General features: G+C 40.7%; 1 protein-coding gene across 1 annotated transcript in view; it reads right to left on the bottom strand.

Annotated features, from left to right (window-relative positions):
* Positions 1–16,764, bottom strand: part of ADAMTSL3 (ADAMTS like 3) — a 367,623-nt gene that overhangs the window by 136,287 nt on the left and 214,572 nt on the right. Inside the window, exon 6 of the mRNA XM_069983695.1 lies at positions 15,094–15,330. Within this exon, the coding sequence (XP_069839796.1) occupies positions 15,094–15,330 (237 nt within the window). The remainder of the gene's footprint in view (positions 1–15,093; positions 15,331–16,764) is intronic.

Raw genomic sequence — 16,764 nt, 5'->3', positions numbered from 1 at the left:
CAAACTGCTGCTGTTTTTTTCAGGTTTATGCAGTTACTATACATTATACTCCACATGCTGATTGCTATACTGTACAGTAACTTATATTATAATATATTCAGCTGATTCTCATAGTTTGATTAATCTGTTCTACATGTTATTCAGAATAAAAAATCATTATTTTCGGGGTGTGGAACCAATTGTCTGCATATCAGTGATTTCTTATGGGATAATTGGCTTTAGTTATGCTCGTAATCCTAGGCACCACTGTACTGGCAAAACTTTCTGGATGGCATACCTAGGATTTCTGATACATTTTAACAAATACCATGTATACAGTATACACTGATCAGCCATAATATTTACACCTCTGAAAATAAACAATAACACACCACAATGAATAACATTAGGGGAGAAAACTGTTTTATTCTTACACCGTGTAAACCTATACTAGACTTTTTTTTATCTCCTGATTATTCCTTTACAGTGGCACCTCACAATAGATGTGACATATTAGCCAACAAGTAAAAACTCAGTTTTTGAGGTTGATGTGTAAGGAATAGATTTGAGCGAAACAGGTTCCGGTTCGAGTCGATCCGAACCCGAAAGATCGCCATTTGATTAGCAGTGGCTGCTGAACTTGGATAAAGCTCTAAGGTTGTCTGGAAAACATGGATACAGCCAATGACTATATCCATGTTTTCCACATAGCCTTAGGGCTTTATCCAAGTTCAGCAGTCACCGCTTATCAAATGCAGAACGATCGGGTTCGGATGGACTCGAGCATGCTCCAGGTTCGCTCATCTCTAGTAAGGAACTGAATCTGAGCAATAATGACAAGGGCAACATTGTGATGTCTAGTTGACTTGGTCATAAAATCTCCAAACTTGCAGGTCTCCTGAGGTGTTCCTGACATAATGTGGTTAGGACCTACTAAAAATGGCTAAAGGAATTAACAAAGCTTTAATATCTAAATGTTATGTACAGTGTGGCAAGTATGTGCATGTAAAACACTGTACAGCCTGATATAAACAAGGAATAGACACTATGAGGGCTTCAAACAGTTCATCAGTGGCGGTGCAGGGAGTCAGACCCCCACCGCACTAATACTAGTGACCAATCCTGCTGGCATCTTGGTTTAAAACTACTACAGGACCCCTTTAAGAATACTGCAGAGTCTGTGCTTATAACGTTACAGCTGATTAAGTGCATATATAGATGGCACTGCCCTTAGAAACCTATCAAAGATTATTTTTGTATTGTTTGTTACAAATAATATCAAAGACTTAGAAATATAAACTGAGGCGTATGCATCATTAAAAACAAACAAACACAAAAATTAGCAAGTTTCACCGGGTAGCTGTCCTCAACAAAGAACTTGGAAGCTTTTTTCATCTGAATAAGAGCACATGCCTGTAGTATTTCAGCCATTACCATCTAGGCTATTTTTGTTCCTCATCATTTATTGCTATGAATTTCACACAACACTTTTTAGATCCTGAACTTCATTATGTCTGTGTTATTAATCTACTAAAATTGTGAACAACTCAGAGTGATGTCATCTGTCCCAGATTGAGTTTATTTTAGTAAATTCTGATAAATAATTCTAAATTACACGATCAGGAGATCTGTTGGCCATAGCCAGACTAATCTAATGTTCTTCTGAAAGGCTAAAGAACAAGATAGTAATCTCTAGCAAATACTACAAATTGATCAAAAGAAATGACACTTGAAGAACAAATGTTCTTGAGGCCTAAAGTGAGATTATAAATGTTTATGGGAGCAATTAAAGGCCTTTTAAGCCTAGAGAACATAGATTTTACATCATCTAGGTGGAAGTGAAGACAAAACACTTACCAATAACAGAGCTAAATATAAAAAGAAATAAATAACCACTAAACATTTTAGTAAAATACTCTTTTGAGATAGAGGATCTGGCTCTAAAGCTGAATAATGGCTGAAATATCCATAAGTTTGTGCTGGCCAGAGACCAGAATAAGAGAAGAGTAAATAAGAAAAAGAATGCGTTCTTCTTGGAGCTTAGAACTGAGAGCCAGATGTTTAATTACAACCCTCTTTAATTGGTATCCGTATACCAATATGTACAAGAAGTGTAATATAAAGTGTATATATAACTGTACAACTATGTTTTATATAGGACACACGACTGCGCTATACAGTTGGGCCACAAAATGTGTCCCCAATTGTGGACAAATAAAGGAGCGAAAACATACAGTTTTTTTTTCTAATCATCTTTAGTCAGAAAGTTATATAGATGTATAATTTACATGTATTTAAAAATCTAAAGTCTTCTAGTACTTATCAGCTGCTGTATACTCTATAGTAGGTAGAGTTTTCTTTATAGTCTGACACACTGCTCTCCGCTGACACCTCTGTCTGTGACAGGAATTGTCAAAAACAGGAGCAAAAATTTCATGGGGATTTGCTACTGCTTTGGACAGTTCCTGTTATGGACAGAGATGGCAGCAGAGAGCACTGTGTCAGGCTGGAATGAATACAGCACTGTCTCCAGGGCATGCAGCAGCTGATAAGTACTAAAAGACTGAAGATTTTTAAATAGAAGTAAATTAACTATATAACTTTCTGAAACCAGTTGATTTGAAAGTGAAACAAATTGCTAGAGCACCCCTTTAATGGCCTTTGTCTCCAACTTCAGATAAATGGAGGGAAGGTTCATGCTGTAGCAAGTATTCTCATAATCAGTCGCAGGCTTATCAGTAGATGGAGGGGGAATGGATGAACCCCTGGGGCCAATATAAAGGAATGGCCATTGTACTTTACTCTGCTATTCTTTATATAGTTCTAAGGTTTCTATGCAATGTAGGACAAAAGAGGGTCAGAGTAAAGGAGAAAAATAGCTGTGATAGTTTTAAAAATAATTTTTACTATACTTTTTATTTCTAGTGTTCCTTTAATTCTCTAAATAGAAAGGTAATAAAATACAGGAATAACTTGCCTGACAGTTTATCTTTTTTCACCTTACATAAACTCCACATTGTTCTGTTTTACACAGAGCAGCTACCTACATTATATGAGTTGTGAATACTGGAAAGGAAAGGGTCTATATAAAACAGCTTATGGGACTTTTATTAGGACTTAAAAATAACTTTTATACAAAGCAGTTGCGGTGTCTCTATGTCTTGACACTGAACTTGTAATGTCTGATCTCCTGAGTACAAAATCATTTTCTCACTGTTGGTTTTTCCAAAAGTCAAACTGAGACAGAGGAAGTGGAAAGAGATTGGAAATTGGGGGGAAGAAAGTGTGATCATGAAAAAAGCATAAAAAATATTTAAAGAACAAAAATTCTTACTCCGGAGTCTGGTTTAAGACCTCTACCTTTAATTTACTGCAAGCTACTCCAACTACCATTTATACATGAATATATGGGTAAAGACAGCAAATCCTGGGGTGTAAATGCAGAAAATACAATTTCGGAGTAAATTTTTTTTTTAGCCCTGGTGCCGATGTAAAGTGAGGTGTTTTAATAGCTTCAGCAATAGGCTATGTTCATAGAACGGCAAAAATAGAGAAAGGCTATGTTCACACAAAGTCAAAAAAAGAGAAAAGATGATCAATTTTGCTATTTAAAAAAGTCAGTTTTTGCCGTGATTTAATTGACTTCAATGCAATGCATTGAAGTCAATGGGATAACGAACGTCCAATGCACACAATGTATTGAATAATGGACTTCATCACTGCGGACGTAAAAATAATGATCATGAGAGTTATTTTCGGACGTCTTTTGCAAACAGCGGACTTTCTTTTATTTGTTACTGTTCTTTCTCCGTTTTTACTATTAAATTCATTGGACTTTTCAATTAGGCCGCACCCAAAGGCCAATTAGTAACCCCAAACTAAAATAATGTACAAACATCAGTCATTGCACTAAGGGAAGGCTAGACAGCTAAATGACGTCTGTTTTTTTAGACTCAAAATCACGGACATCATTTTAAACGGAGCTGAAAAAACGTTGTGTGAAGCCATACACTAAAAACTACAAATCCTATGAAGCCTGAGCAGCATGCCAACATCAGGTATGTGCATAGAATAACCGGCAGGCCCAGTGGTCAGCTTACTGAGCATAAGCCAGCCCAAACTAAGTGCCCCGAATTAGTAACCCAGCCCAATGTATAGCATGTGACTTATGAGGCGACATACAATGGGGAGAGTCACTTTCTTCAATATCATCCATCACTGGAACGTTGAAGAAACATTGGTCAAGTTACCGAGCACAATGTGCTGCCCTTGTGGGAATAAAGCATAAAAAAAAAAAAAAAAGTCTTACTTTTTTTTTTTTTTATAAAGGAGTATTATAAAGGAACTTCAAAAATGTTATAACCCTAAAGTAAACCACATAACATTGTAAGTTTAGGAAACCTCAGAAAGTAATAACCCTTTTGCTGCTACTCCGTGATCTAAAGAAATGAACTAAGAAATCCAACCAGAGTGACTCTTCTGAAGACCCTCAAGGACTCTGGAACCCCATCCAGTAAAGTGGCTTTAGCCCCTTGGCAATGAACATAAAGACCTAGTAAACTTGCAAGTACAAAAACTGAACTCATTTATCATTTTTACTTTGAAGCCTTTTCAATAAGTTTGAAAGAATCTGCCAGCAGAGCCATAAAGAGCATCAATACAAAACAGACCAAGTGCCAGTCTTCTGTACACCAGCCAAGATGTCACTGTGCCTACAAGTGTGCGCTTCTGTGCCTATGTTTGCTGTGTGAATATCTATTCAACCCAATATGAAATCACCAATGATGTTGTGCAATGTGCAAGACTGGCAGACATATACATCTGTGTGTATGTGCAAATATATTTATGTTGTATTATACACTGACTAGCTGTAATATTAACACCACTGATTATTAATATTTTTTTATTTCATTATATTTTTATTATTATTTCATTATAATGGTACAAGTCACAGGATGGGATATATTAGGCAACAGGTATACAGCCACTCCTTGAAGGTGATGTGCTGGAAAAAATGGCCAATGGTAAGGATGTGAGCATCACCAAAAAGACAGATCTTAGGGGGTATTCTTGTTATGTAGTATTTAGTACCTACTAAAAGTGCCACATGAAAGGACAGCTGGTAAACCAGCAACAAAGGTATAGGTCCTCAAAGGTCATGGATGCAGGTAGGAAATGTAGGCTAACCTGTCTGATCTGATCCTATACAAAAGACATTCTACAACCTAATCCTGTTTATGATAAAAAAGGTTTCAGAACACACAGTGCTTAAAGCAACTCTGTACCCACAATCTGACCCCCCGCAAACCACTTGTACCTTCGGATAGCTGCTTTTAATCCAAGATCTGTCCTGTGGTCCGTTCGGCAGTTGATGCACATAGTGCTCCAGAAAAAAAAAACTTTTAAGCTTGCAACCACATGCCCAACGGACGAGGCTTAAAGTATCTGTGCCCTAACTTTGCACCACCCCTCCATCCCTCCTCCCCACCCTCTTCATCATTAGGAATGCCACTGGAACATTTTCTCCTGTCTGAACATTGCACAGGTGCCTTAACGATCCAGCCCATGTGCCGCGCTGACACAGGTGGGGAATAGGAGGCAATCTGCCTGGAGCATTCCTAATGATGAGGAGGGCGGGAAGGAGGGACAGAGAGGTTGTGTCAGTCTAATGCATACACAATGTTAGCCCAGGCCATTGGGCATGATGCTGCCAGTTTAAAAGTTGTTTTTTTAAGACAATAACTGCATCACCTGCTGAACGGACCCCAGGACAGATCCTGGATTAAAAGCAGCTATCCAAAGGTACAAGTGGTTTGGGGGGGTCAGATTGTGGGTACAGAGTCGCTTTAACGTCAGAGTGCTACTCCTTGCTCACTAGCAAAAGCATCTACAATGGGTGCTAGATCATAACGCAATGAAGGAAGGTGGCCTAGTCTAGTGGATTACACTTTTAGATGTACAGTGTGTGGCCATGTTCACACATAGAATTTTGACCAGTATTTCTGTCAGTATTGTGATCAGTATTTGTAGCCAAAATCGGGAGTGGAACCGACAGAGAAAAACTAAAATGGAAATATTTGCACAGTTTCTGTGTTTTTAACCCTCTCTTGGTTTTAGATGAAAATATACTGACCAAAATACTGTGTGTGAACAGAGCCTGTGGGTTTAACACACCTGGAGAACACTTAGCACCTGAATGCACTATGGGAGTTAGACAAACCAGTGAATGTTGTGTGATGCTCTGGCCAATGTTCCATAGGGAAACCTTGGGTCCTGGCATTTATGCACTGTTGTTTTTTTGTTTTTGTTTTTTTTAAATGTACCACCTACAAAAACATTGTTGGAGAAGGCAACAGAAGCCAGAAATTCAGCCTTTCATGAACAATATGTCCTAATGGAAACTACCTTTTTTAGCACAATAATTTGCTCTGCCGCACAAATTATTCAGCAATGGTCTAAGGAGACTGACAAAGTTCAGGGTGTTGAATTAGCCTCCAAATTCCTCTTATCTAAACCTGATTAAGCCTCTATGGGATATGGAGAAATGGAGGCCACACCTAGTGGCAAGATACCCCAGAGGTCTTGTAGTGTTCATGTCTCTATAGGTCAGAGCTGTTTTGCTAGAACAAGTTGGACCTACTCAATATTAGCCAATTGGAATTTATGTAACGTCTGACTGGAATATCTTTAATCAACTTTTAGTTTTTTTTTTTTTTACAATTTATTAAATTCAAGATCAGAAGGAATCGTGGCTGGTCTATTGGCAAGCTATAAATAAAGTGAAGCTACAGCGGGGCAATTCTACAGCAACGACAACTTGTGAGATATCAGCAATGCACACTTGTGAATACTGGCAGGACTATAATCCAAGTAGTTGGCAGTAGATGGTGGAGGCGAGGATTATCACATAAGGCACTGTCAAAAACAATCTGGCCCACACACTTGGTGCTGTTAATCTCTTCTACAGAAATTTCTGCCACTGTTCTGCAAGGGTGATTCATTGCCAAGATTCATGTCTCTTCCATGTAAAACAGTACTTTAAGTTTTATAAGTAAATACTGTAGTTAGAATAAAGCTAGAGGGTTCTAACTAGACGTCTTTTGTCTGACTAAATGTTTGTTAAAAGGGGTCGAGCCATGGTGATCTGCTGAAAATGGATGCCCTGCAAAAGTTCTTACATTTTTTTCCATTCAAATGATTGGGTACCATAAAGTTCATAGCTATGCCAAGTACATCGAATGACTCTTCCTGTCTATAGTGGCTCCAGTCAATGGATATAAAGCAGGGGTGTCAAACTCAAATACACAGTGGGCCAAAATTAAAAAATTGGCCAAAGTTTCGGGCCAACCTTGATAATTATTGAAGCGCGAATGCTGTGGTGCTGGCACTGTCAGCAGCGTGCGTTGTTCCTGGCACTGTCAGTGGTGTGCGTCTCCCAGCCCTGTGCACTATGATAAATAACATGACATGATAAATTGCTATGACATGATTAAACCCCAACCCATTTAATAGCCAATCCCCCTAAAATTGCCCCACATATTAGCCAGCCCTTCCAATAGTGCCCAAATAGTAGCCAGCCCCCAAGTTTCCCATATAGTAGCCAGCCCTCCCCAATAGTCTCTTATAGTAGCCAGCCCTCCACATAGTCTCTTACATAGTAGCCAGCCCTCCCCAATTGTCTTTTATATAGTAGCCAGCCCTCCCCTGTAGTCTCATATAGTAGCCAGCCCTCCACATAGTCTCTTACATAGTTGCCAGACCTCCCCATAGTCTCTTATATAGTAACCAGCCCTCCCCAATAGTTTCTTATATAGCAGCCAACCCTCTCCCATTGTCTCCTATATAGTGGACATGGCGGGCCAGATGTAATTAAAACTCTGAATTGCCTGGCGGGCCAAAAATAATGGCACCACGGGCCAGTTTTTGTCCGCGGGCCAGAGTTTGACATGACTCATATAAAGGATCCATAATACCATGATAGAACATATTAACCCTAGGGGGAACAAGCACTTCAATAGTGTTAAAAAAAGAAACTATAGAATATGTTGGCACTATATAAATTAGGGATGCTACAGGGTATTGATAAAATAGCACAAATGCAAAGATGAGCTCCAGAAATGGTGAACAATCTGTTACATAAAACCTTTCAGGAAAAACTTCTATATATGATCTAAGGCCCTGATGGCGAACCTATGACACGCGTGTCAGCACTGACACGCGTAGCCATAAATGCTGACACGCGGCCGCATACAAGCTCCAAGGCAGTTCAGCGTCCTTACAGTGCACCCTGACCCCACGTACTCCCCGCCCCACGTACCGCCTGGACGCAGCTACTGTGACGTCACCTGGCACAATAGCTGCGTACGTCCGGCCGGAGCGATGCTGCGCTCCAGCTCCGCCTGCTTCTGCTTCCAGCCCCGCCTGCTCCTGCCTGCAGTGTCGTCTCCTGGTGCCACAGCATGATCCTGAACGGCAGCAGGATTGTAGCCAGGGATAGAGCCAGGTGGAGTATTGTGTGTCTGTGTGTGTGTGTGTGTGGGGGGGGGGGGGATGGGGCCAGGTGGGGTATTGCGTGTGTGGGAAGGGATAGAGCCAGGTGGGGTATTGTGTGTGTGGGAAGGGATGGGGCCAGGTGGGGTATTGTGTGTGTGGGAAGGGATGGGGCCAGGTGGGTTATTGTGTGGGGGGGTGCGGCCAGGTGGGGAATTGTGTTTGTGGGAAGGGATGGGGCCAGGTGGGGTATTGTGTGGGAAGGGATGGGGCCAGGTGGGGTATTGTGTGTGGGAAGGGATAGGGCCAGGTGGGGTATTGTGTGTGGGAAGGGATGGGGCCAGGTGGGGTATTGTGTGTGGGAAGGGATGGGGCCAGGTGGGGTATTGTGTGGGGGGATGGGGCCAGGTGGGGTATTGTGTGTGTGTGGGGGGGGGGGAGGGATAGGGCCAGGTGGGGTATTGTGTGTGGGAAGGTATTGGGCCAGGTGGGGTATTGTGTGTGGGGGATGGGGCCAGGTGGGGTATTGTGTGTGTGTGTGTGTGGGGGGGGGGGGATGGGGCCAGGTGGGGTATTGTGTGTATGAGTGGGGAGGGATGGGGCCAGGTGGGGTATTGTGTGTATGAGTAGGGAGGGATGGGGGCAGGTAGGGTAGTGTATGGGGAGGGATGAGAGTCAGGTGGGGTAGTGTATGGGGAGGAATGAGGGTCAGGTGGGGTAGTGTATGGGGAGGGATGGGGGTCGATGGGGTAGTATATGTTTGTGGTTTTTAGTTTACTTCACACAGTAATTATTATAATAGTTATTAATTATTAATAATAATAGTTATTTAAACTACAAATAACACAAAATGATGGTGTTTTTTTGCAAAGTGACACACCAACCGAGTTATACTCGTTTTTTTGCCGAAAACTGACACACCAAGCTCAAAAGATTGCCCATCACTGATCTAAGGACTAAATAAGGATTAGAACTGAAGTGTTTTAATAAGAAATTAAAACAAGAACAAGGGGCACAATCGGAGGATGGTCGGGAGAAAGATTAAAAGCAATGTGAGAAAATATTATTTTACTGAAAGAGTAGTAGATGCTTGGAACAATCTTACAGCAGATGTGGTTGGTAAATCCACAGTAATTGAATTTATTCAGAATACCAGGCAGAAACCTTTATCTATCCTAAAATAATAAAGAAAACAATATAAGGGCAGACTAGATGGACCAGGTGATCTTTATCTGCCAACAATCTTTTATTACTATTTCTAATCTCTCTTTACTATTATTCCAAAAAACAACCTTTGATAGACTTAAAGGGCTACAAGCGGGAATTTCCCTAGTTTAAATGCTTTTAAAGAAAACTGTCAGCACCTGGGCCCTACCTGAAGTCTTGACAGTGCGCAGCATTTGGCAGTCCCCTAGTAAGCATGGCACCTTTTGGTAATTTGTCTGTGGAGTGGATTATGCACAGTCTCGGGTCTCCTACTGTAATGAAGTCAAAGAGGAGTTGTGGCTCAGTGTTGTCTCTGGCACACCTCACCACTCCTTCCTCATTCCTTTTCTTCTTGAATAATCTCTGCTGCCCAGACTCCTGCTCCCTCATGCTGTCAGCCAGTGTCTCTGACTGTTTATTTCAGACATAAACTGCCTACAGAGGACTGATTGGCAATCAGATATAGTTGTGTTGGAGCTGTGGTCTAGGGGTAAGTCACTCGTGTTCTTTCTCATCACTTCATAAAAAAAAAAGGATTTTAAACTTAATTTCATTTCTATCAGGGAATTGAACCCAAGAAATAAAACCATTGGTTATTGGCATCTATTAAAGATAAGTGTATCGCTGATCTCAACTGAGCAAATCAGCACTCCGCTTACTAAAACCACCGGCTTTCAGCGCTGCTCCACTCCCTGCCACTCTTCCCAGGATGCAGGGAAAAGCTGGATCCAATCCTGTGAAACTTCTCCCACTTTCCCAGGATTGGATTAATCTTTTCCCCATTACCCGGGGTGGAGCGGCAGGGAGCGGAGCAGCGCTGAAAGCCGGGTGGCTTGATGAGCGGAGCGCTGATCAAACAAAGCGCCCCGTTTAATTGAGACCAGCGATTCACTCATCTACAGTCTCTATACAAGCAATTTACCCCTAGACCACAGCTCCAACAAAGCTATAGCTTATTGCTGATCAGTCCTCTGTAGGAAGTTTATGTCTGAAATAAACACTCAGAGACACTGGCTGACAGTGTGAGTAAGCAAGAGGCCAGGCAGCAGAGATTATTCATAAAGAAAAGGGAGAAGAAAGCAGTGGAGAGAAGTGACAGACTGCGGCACAAACACTGAGCCACAACTCCTCTTTGACTCTTCTTTACAGTAGGAGACCTGAGATTTAGGGATGAGCGAACAGTCGAACTCTTGGTCCTACAGCATCTTCGCTCAATTACTATGCCTGCGATGCCTGCGAACCCGGGTGCATAGTTGCGTTCCCGGGAATCTGCAGGCAGGATCTTCCAGGGAATTCAAGATACATTCCCTGGATTTCCAGGGAATGTATCTTGAATTCCCTGGAAGATCCCAGCTGCAGATTCCCGGGAACGCAACTATGCACCCAGGATCGCAGGCATCACACTGGAGTGAGTGGCTTTAGGACCGAAAGTCCAAAAGTTCCGCTCATCTTTACTGAGATTGTGCATAATTTTTTCCACAGACAAATTGGCAAATGGTACCATGCTCACTAGGGGACTGCCAGCTACAGCACAGTGTCAGCACCTCAGGTAAGGCCTGGGTGTTGACACATTCCCTTTAAGTACTGCTCCAACTGCGCACTTAGTTCCCTACTATGCAGGTGTGAACCCAAACGTAACTTTTTCTTTTACAGTTCTAAATAAGCAATATTAAAACAATTAGATATTATGATGATAATTAGTTCACATAAACTAATCTGATGTATTCTAGAGAAAACCCATGCTCCTGTAACCCATCTCACATTCAGTGCTTAGCTTGCACTGGACACCATCCCATAAACAGGATTAAGCATCAACGATATTTACACAAAAAGTAATTTATTTCTGAACACCTATTTATGATGTCGTCACAACTTAGGTCTCACCAAGAAAGTCTCCCAAGAAAATGATTTGTTGCTTGCGGACAGTGAGGAAATGGAGTCCACATCAACAGAAGGATTTGTTTGTTTAGATGACTTACTGTAAGAGTCCAACTACCTGCCAAGTCATTTGTAGTTCATGCCAAAAACATGTCATGACTCCAGCACTACTGAAGGATTCGGTAGTGTGTGTTACATGCAAGCTGCAAAGCTCCATCCTTGGTAAATATTCACATGTTCTTCATATTATCCCAAGTATAGTACAATAAGAACGGTCTTAAAGGGGTATTCTCATTACCTAAACTTTTGTTAGGTGATAGGAAATGCAAAAAAGAGCAACTTTTTTTTAGCAAAATTGCATTCTTTCAAAGTCTGGCCCCTTTTCGTTCCCTGAATCCAACTTCTTCAGCCACCAGTAATCAAATTAAGAACATTGGGTTTAGACGGACCCGGTTCACTCATCTCTAGGGACAATGTTTGATTACAATGTGTGCTAACAGCCTCAATTGCACGGCCCGTTCACACTGAGCAAAAGTGGCGGAATCTCAAGCGGAGCCCGCGCCGTGGGCGCGCGAGAAATTCCAATGTCTCAATGTGAAAGGCGTAATTTAGAGCAGCGTTCGCAGTGCTGGCTCCATTTGAAATTCCACCACTTTTGCCTAGTGTGAACAGGCCCTTACATAGAAAGCATATCTATCAGTAATGCTTGTAACTCAAAACCTTCAGTGCTCATATATCTTAGCATTGGCGGAGCGCTGCTGTAAACTTTTTGTGTTTCAATATTGTTTTATCATCCTTCAGACAAAAATGTTATGTGGCTGATTTCCGAAATGTCCCAAATTTATTGATGACATCAGGTGTTGTAAAATCCTTCTCCTATCTTCATTTAAGATATAAAATTTAATAAAGCATTTTACCAGTTCCAAGGGTTAATAGCCAAAAATGCTAATGCAAAAACGATTAACTACAAAACCACAGTAAAAAAAATACAGTTTCTGGGAAGTTTTAAAAGCAAGACTTATGTTTACACATTTCCAAGTGATTTTTATCCATTAAGTTTTCTGTTTAGCTAAAATAATATAAATAGAATAGTACAGCAGAAAGAGTTCACTGGGACAATAAACAAAACACATTGTTACTGCTCAAAGGTTAAGGGGTAACGACTTACACATTTGGGGGGGTCTAACAATACACAAGGTGGTGACTATTTTCAATAATGTTGTCACTGACATGTTTAGGCTAAGTTTGCATCCCAAATTCTGTTGAACTCTGAAATAAGTACTTATCAGCTGCTGTATACCGTGCAGGAAGTTGTGTATTCTTTCCAATCTGACATTGTGCTCTCTGCTGCCACCTCTGTACATGTCAGGAACTATCCAGAGCACTAGCAAATCCCCATGGAAAACCTCTCCTGCTCTGGACAGTTCCTGGAACAGACAGATGTGGCAGTTGAGAGCGCCATGTCAGATGGGAAAGAATACACCGCTTCCTGCAGGACATACAGCAGCTGGTACTGGAAAGCTTAAGATTTATAAATAAAAGTCATTTAGAAATCTGTATAACTTTTTAACATCAGTTGAATTAAAAAATATTTTTTTTCTTCCAGAGTTGCAGTTTAACTTTTTGGACATTTGTTGTTTAAGTACTACAGTCTGCAGTTGTCAGGTCAAGTCTGACAATTTTCTGTGGAGTCTACATTAGCAGGCCATATATATGATGCACAAAGGTTACACAGCTGAATTCCCCCAAATAATCCACAGCATAATTCACAATCTAGTATGTAAACTTTTCCTGCCTTATTTTATTGGTATTTGAAATAACTTTTCTTTTCTTCTAACCTCTATTATCTGTACACAGCTGGCCATATAAAATATATCATTTTCCACTTAACTTTTATGAACCTATATGCAGTATCTTATATCTCCCAGAATCTTTATACAGTCTCAAATAGTTCGATGCTAGCCAATGCATACCACCACTTTACAACCTAGGATCCAAGTATTAAAAAAAAAAGCTTTCTGATTGAAATCGAAAAGAAGTCTGTCATTTTTTCCACTCTGATGTCAGGGAGATGATTGAGAATTGCTTTTTATGCAGTGTCAGTTTAATGGTTCATTTAATTGGCTGATATCACCGAACCTGTGTATTTGCTGACAAAGTTACACCAGACACGTTCACCGGCAGTGAAATGGGACCCCTTCACCCTCCCCATTACTAGGGATTTTTTTTTTAGGTCAATGTAAAATGTATTAAAAATTTTGCGAGAAATAAAGAGAAAGAAGATTGATTGGTAGAGCTTAGGCTTGGCATCTGCACAGAGACACATAGGGGGACATTTACTAATGTGTGTGACTCTTCTAATGAGGATTGGTGTATATTTTATTTCAATATCTTAAAACTGATTTATTAAAATGAAGCACTGTCATAGTGAATGTATCTACGTAAAAAGTCACAGAAAAAGTTGCACAAATTGCGTAGGCACATTCACCTGGTACTGACCAGACGTAAGCCTGCACCTGTTTGTGTGACTTTTTAAAAAAAAGCAAATGATAAATTGGGCGCAAATCACGGATTATACAAACTTTTTGGTGAAGGCTCAAAACAGGCAGATTAAAAAAAATGTATCTAAAAAACCTTAACCTGTTGAATACTGGTTCATAATAAGAAATTATACCAAAAAAAGGGTGAAAAATCCAATTATTCACCTAAAAATAGTCGCAAAGCCCTTGATAAATTTCCCCCATAGTGTGCCTCTCTATGGTGCCCCTATATGTCACTTTATTCTTTCCATAATTACGATGCAATGAGCACCTAGACTGTCAACATGGCTGTCTCCATCACTTAGTTCCTAACAAGTGTTCAGGTTTACACCCGTTAAGGACAGTGGCGATTGCCCCTTTGACAATCCACAGAGGACAAAGCTATCCATAGATTTTAGTCCATTAGGCAGTCACCACGGTTCTCATTAGAAATTAAACCTCATGTACTCCCCATTAAGAACTATTTGGTTGTAACCACCTAGTTGACAGTCTTGATCCCCAACAAAATATTGAGAGCTTAAACTAATGGAATATTGAGAGCTTAAACAATGCCTAAACCAGTGGAGCAGAAGACACACATGGATGATCATGGCACACATTTTTCAAGAGGCCATATGCTCTTTTTACAGTTCTATATAAGCTGTAAGAAGGACGCATACATAAGGACTAAAATAACAAAGCAGAAGAAAAACTAAAAATTGTTAAACAGCAATGTTGCTGAACATAATGGGGGAGATTTATCAAAGGGTGTAAATTTTAGACTGGTGCAAACTACCCACAGCAACCAATCACAGCTCAGCTTTAGGCAGTGCTGAAAGGAAAGCTGAGCTGTGATTGGTTGCTGTGGGCAGTTTGCACCAGTCTAAATTTTACACCCTTTGATAAATCTCCCCCAATGACTTAAATATATTGTGTAAATCAATTATACATAGGTCTAGATTGTTCGTTTTCAGTCATATCAATGTCACTGATGTATATATGGGACAGAGTTCCTACTTACTTGGCAGATGCCGCTGATGCACATGTCTGGTGACTCTGTGTTACACCGCGTACCATCAAGGACTTTAGGAGCAAGCTCCACAACCAGGTTCTTTCCCACAGCTTGGCACTTGAGTGCACAGGGGGAAGTGGCATCATTGTAGACTGGCTGCCACTCATAATACTGCCCTTGGTACTTGACATCATTATGTGCTGAGCATTGCTGAGCCCTGAAGTCTCCAACATCAGAAGGACAGTCCTGTGGAAAAATTCAAAACGAAAAAGTATAACATCATAAGGAAAGATAATATTGGTAAAAATAACATCGTCTCAACTCTGTTCACATCGGCATAATGAATTATGGTCATTAAATAGTCACTGTTGTTTCAAAAAGTATGTAAATGCTTTCACCAAAAATTACTCCTAAGGCTAGGTTCACACTGCGTTTTTTTCATCCGTTTTTTTTTTTTCATTTGTGTGCATCCATTTTGATCCTTTTTTCCATTGACTTCCATTGTAAAAAAAACGGATCAAAAGGGATCCATTTGTTTTTGACGGACACATAAGCGTAGCTGACACTACTTTTGTGTCCGTTAAGAAAAAGGACCTGTTTTGATCCGTTTTTTTTTTTTACAATGGAAGTCAATGGAAAAAAGGGATCAGAACGGATGCACACAAATGCATCCGTTTTTTGCAAGAAAACGGATGAAAAAAGCGGATTGCAAAAATGCAGTGTGAACCCTGCCTTACTCCAGAGAAAAAGTTCTTGGCCTTTAGGTGTCTCACTTTCCTGCAATCTGCTGTTTACTGCCTGCTGCCAGGTAAATCTGTCTTTAATACCAGCTAGATCAGGACAAACAACATGAAGTGGGGGCAGGGCATAGCCAGTGCTAAAGGCAGGACAGAGGAAAAGAAGGAAGAGAACCCGGGCTGTGTAAATCAAGGTTTCCCACTAACCTCTGACCACTAACCACCCATAAAGCTCAAGACAGCTATGTTCTGTGCAAGTACCAGTGTACCTAGTGATGTTCAAGTCCCATTCTTCCTTCAATTGAGTTTGTCAGAAGCAACAGTGCTAGCTCAGGGCATTGAGTAACCCCTTTTCTTTCTGTTCTTTTGCTGTTTCTATAATTTATGCTCACAAAGCACCTTATTACTATATGGCAGAAGCCCCTTCTCTTCCCACATGTACTCTATAGGGCTGGGTTCACACACAGTATATTTCAGTCAGTATTTTGCAACCTCAACCATGAGTGGATTGAAAACACAGAAAGGATCTGTTCACACAATGATGAAATTGAGTGGATGGCCGCCATATAACGGTAACTAATTGCCATTGTTTCAATACAACGGCCGTTGTTTTAAAATAACAGCAAATATTTGCCATTAAATGGCGGCCATCTACTCAATTTCACCATTGTGTGAATAGATCCTTTCTGTGTTTTCAATCCACTCCTGGTTGAGGTTGCAAAATACTGACTGAAATATACTGTGTGTGAACCTAGCCTAGTAGTGTACTGTGTAAATCCTCAGTCCAGCATAGTACCAGTTCATTCCAGTGCATTTTCCAACTCATTGTGACATAGCATAGCAGAGAGGACTATGTGCTGTGATTAGCCAGAGAGATAAAGTAAAAGAAGTCTTGTGTATGTACTACTGTCAACCAGCCTTAGCCCAGCTTTGGTCCCAAGCC

Source organism: Dendropsophus ebraccatus, chromosome 1, assembly GCF_027789765.1.
Source record: "Dendropsophus ebraccatus isolate aDenEbr1 chromosome 1, aDenEbr1.pat, whole genome shotgun sequence".
NCBI lineage: Eukaryota > Metazoa > Chordata > Amphibia > Anura > Hylidae > Dendropsophus > Dendropsophus ebraccatus.
The sequence above is the reverse complement of the archived record's forward strand: the minus strand, read 5'-3'. Positions and strand labels throughout refer to the sequence as shown.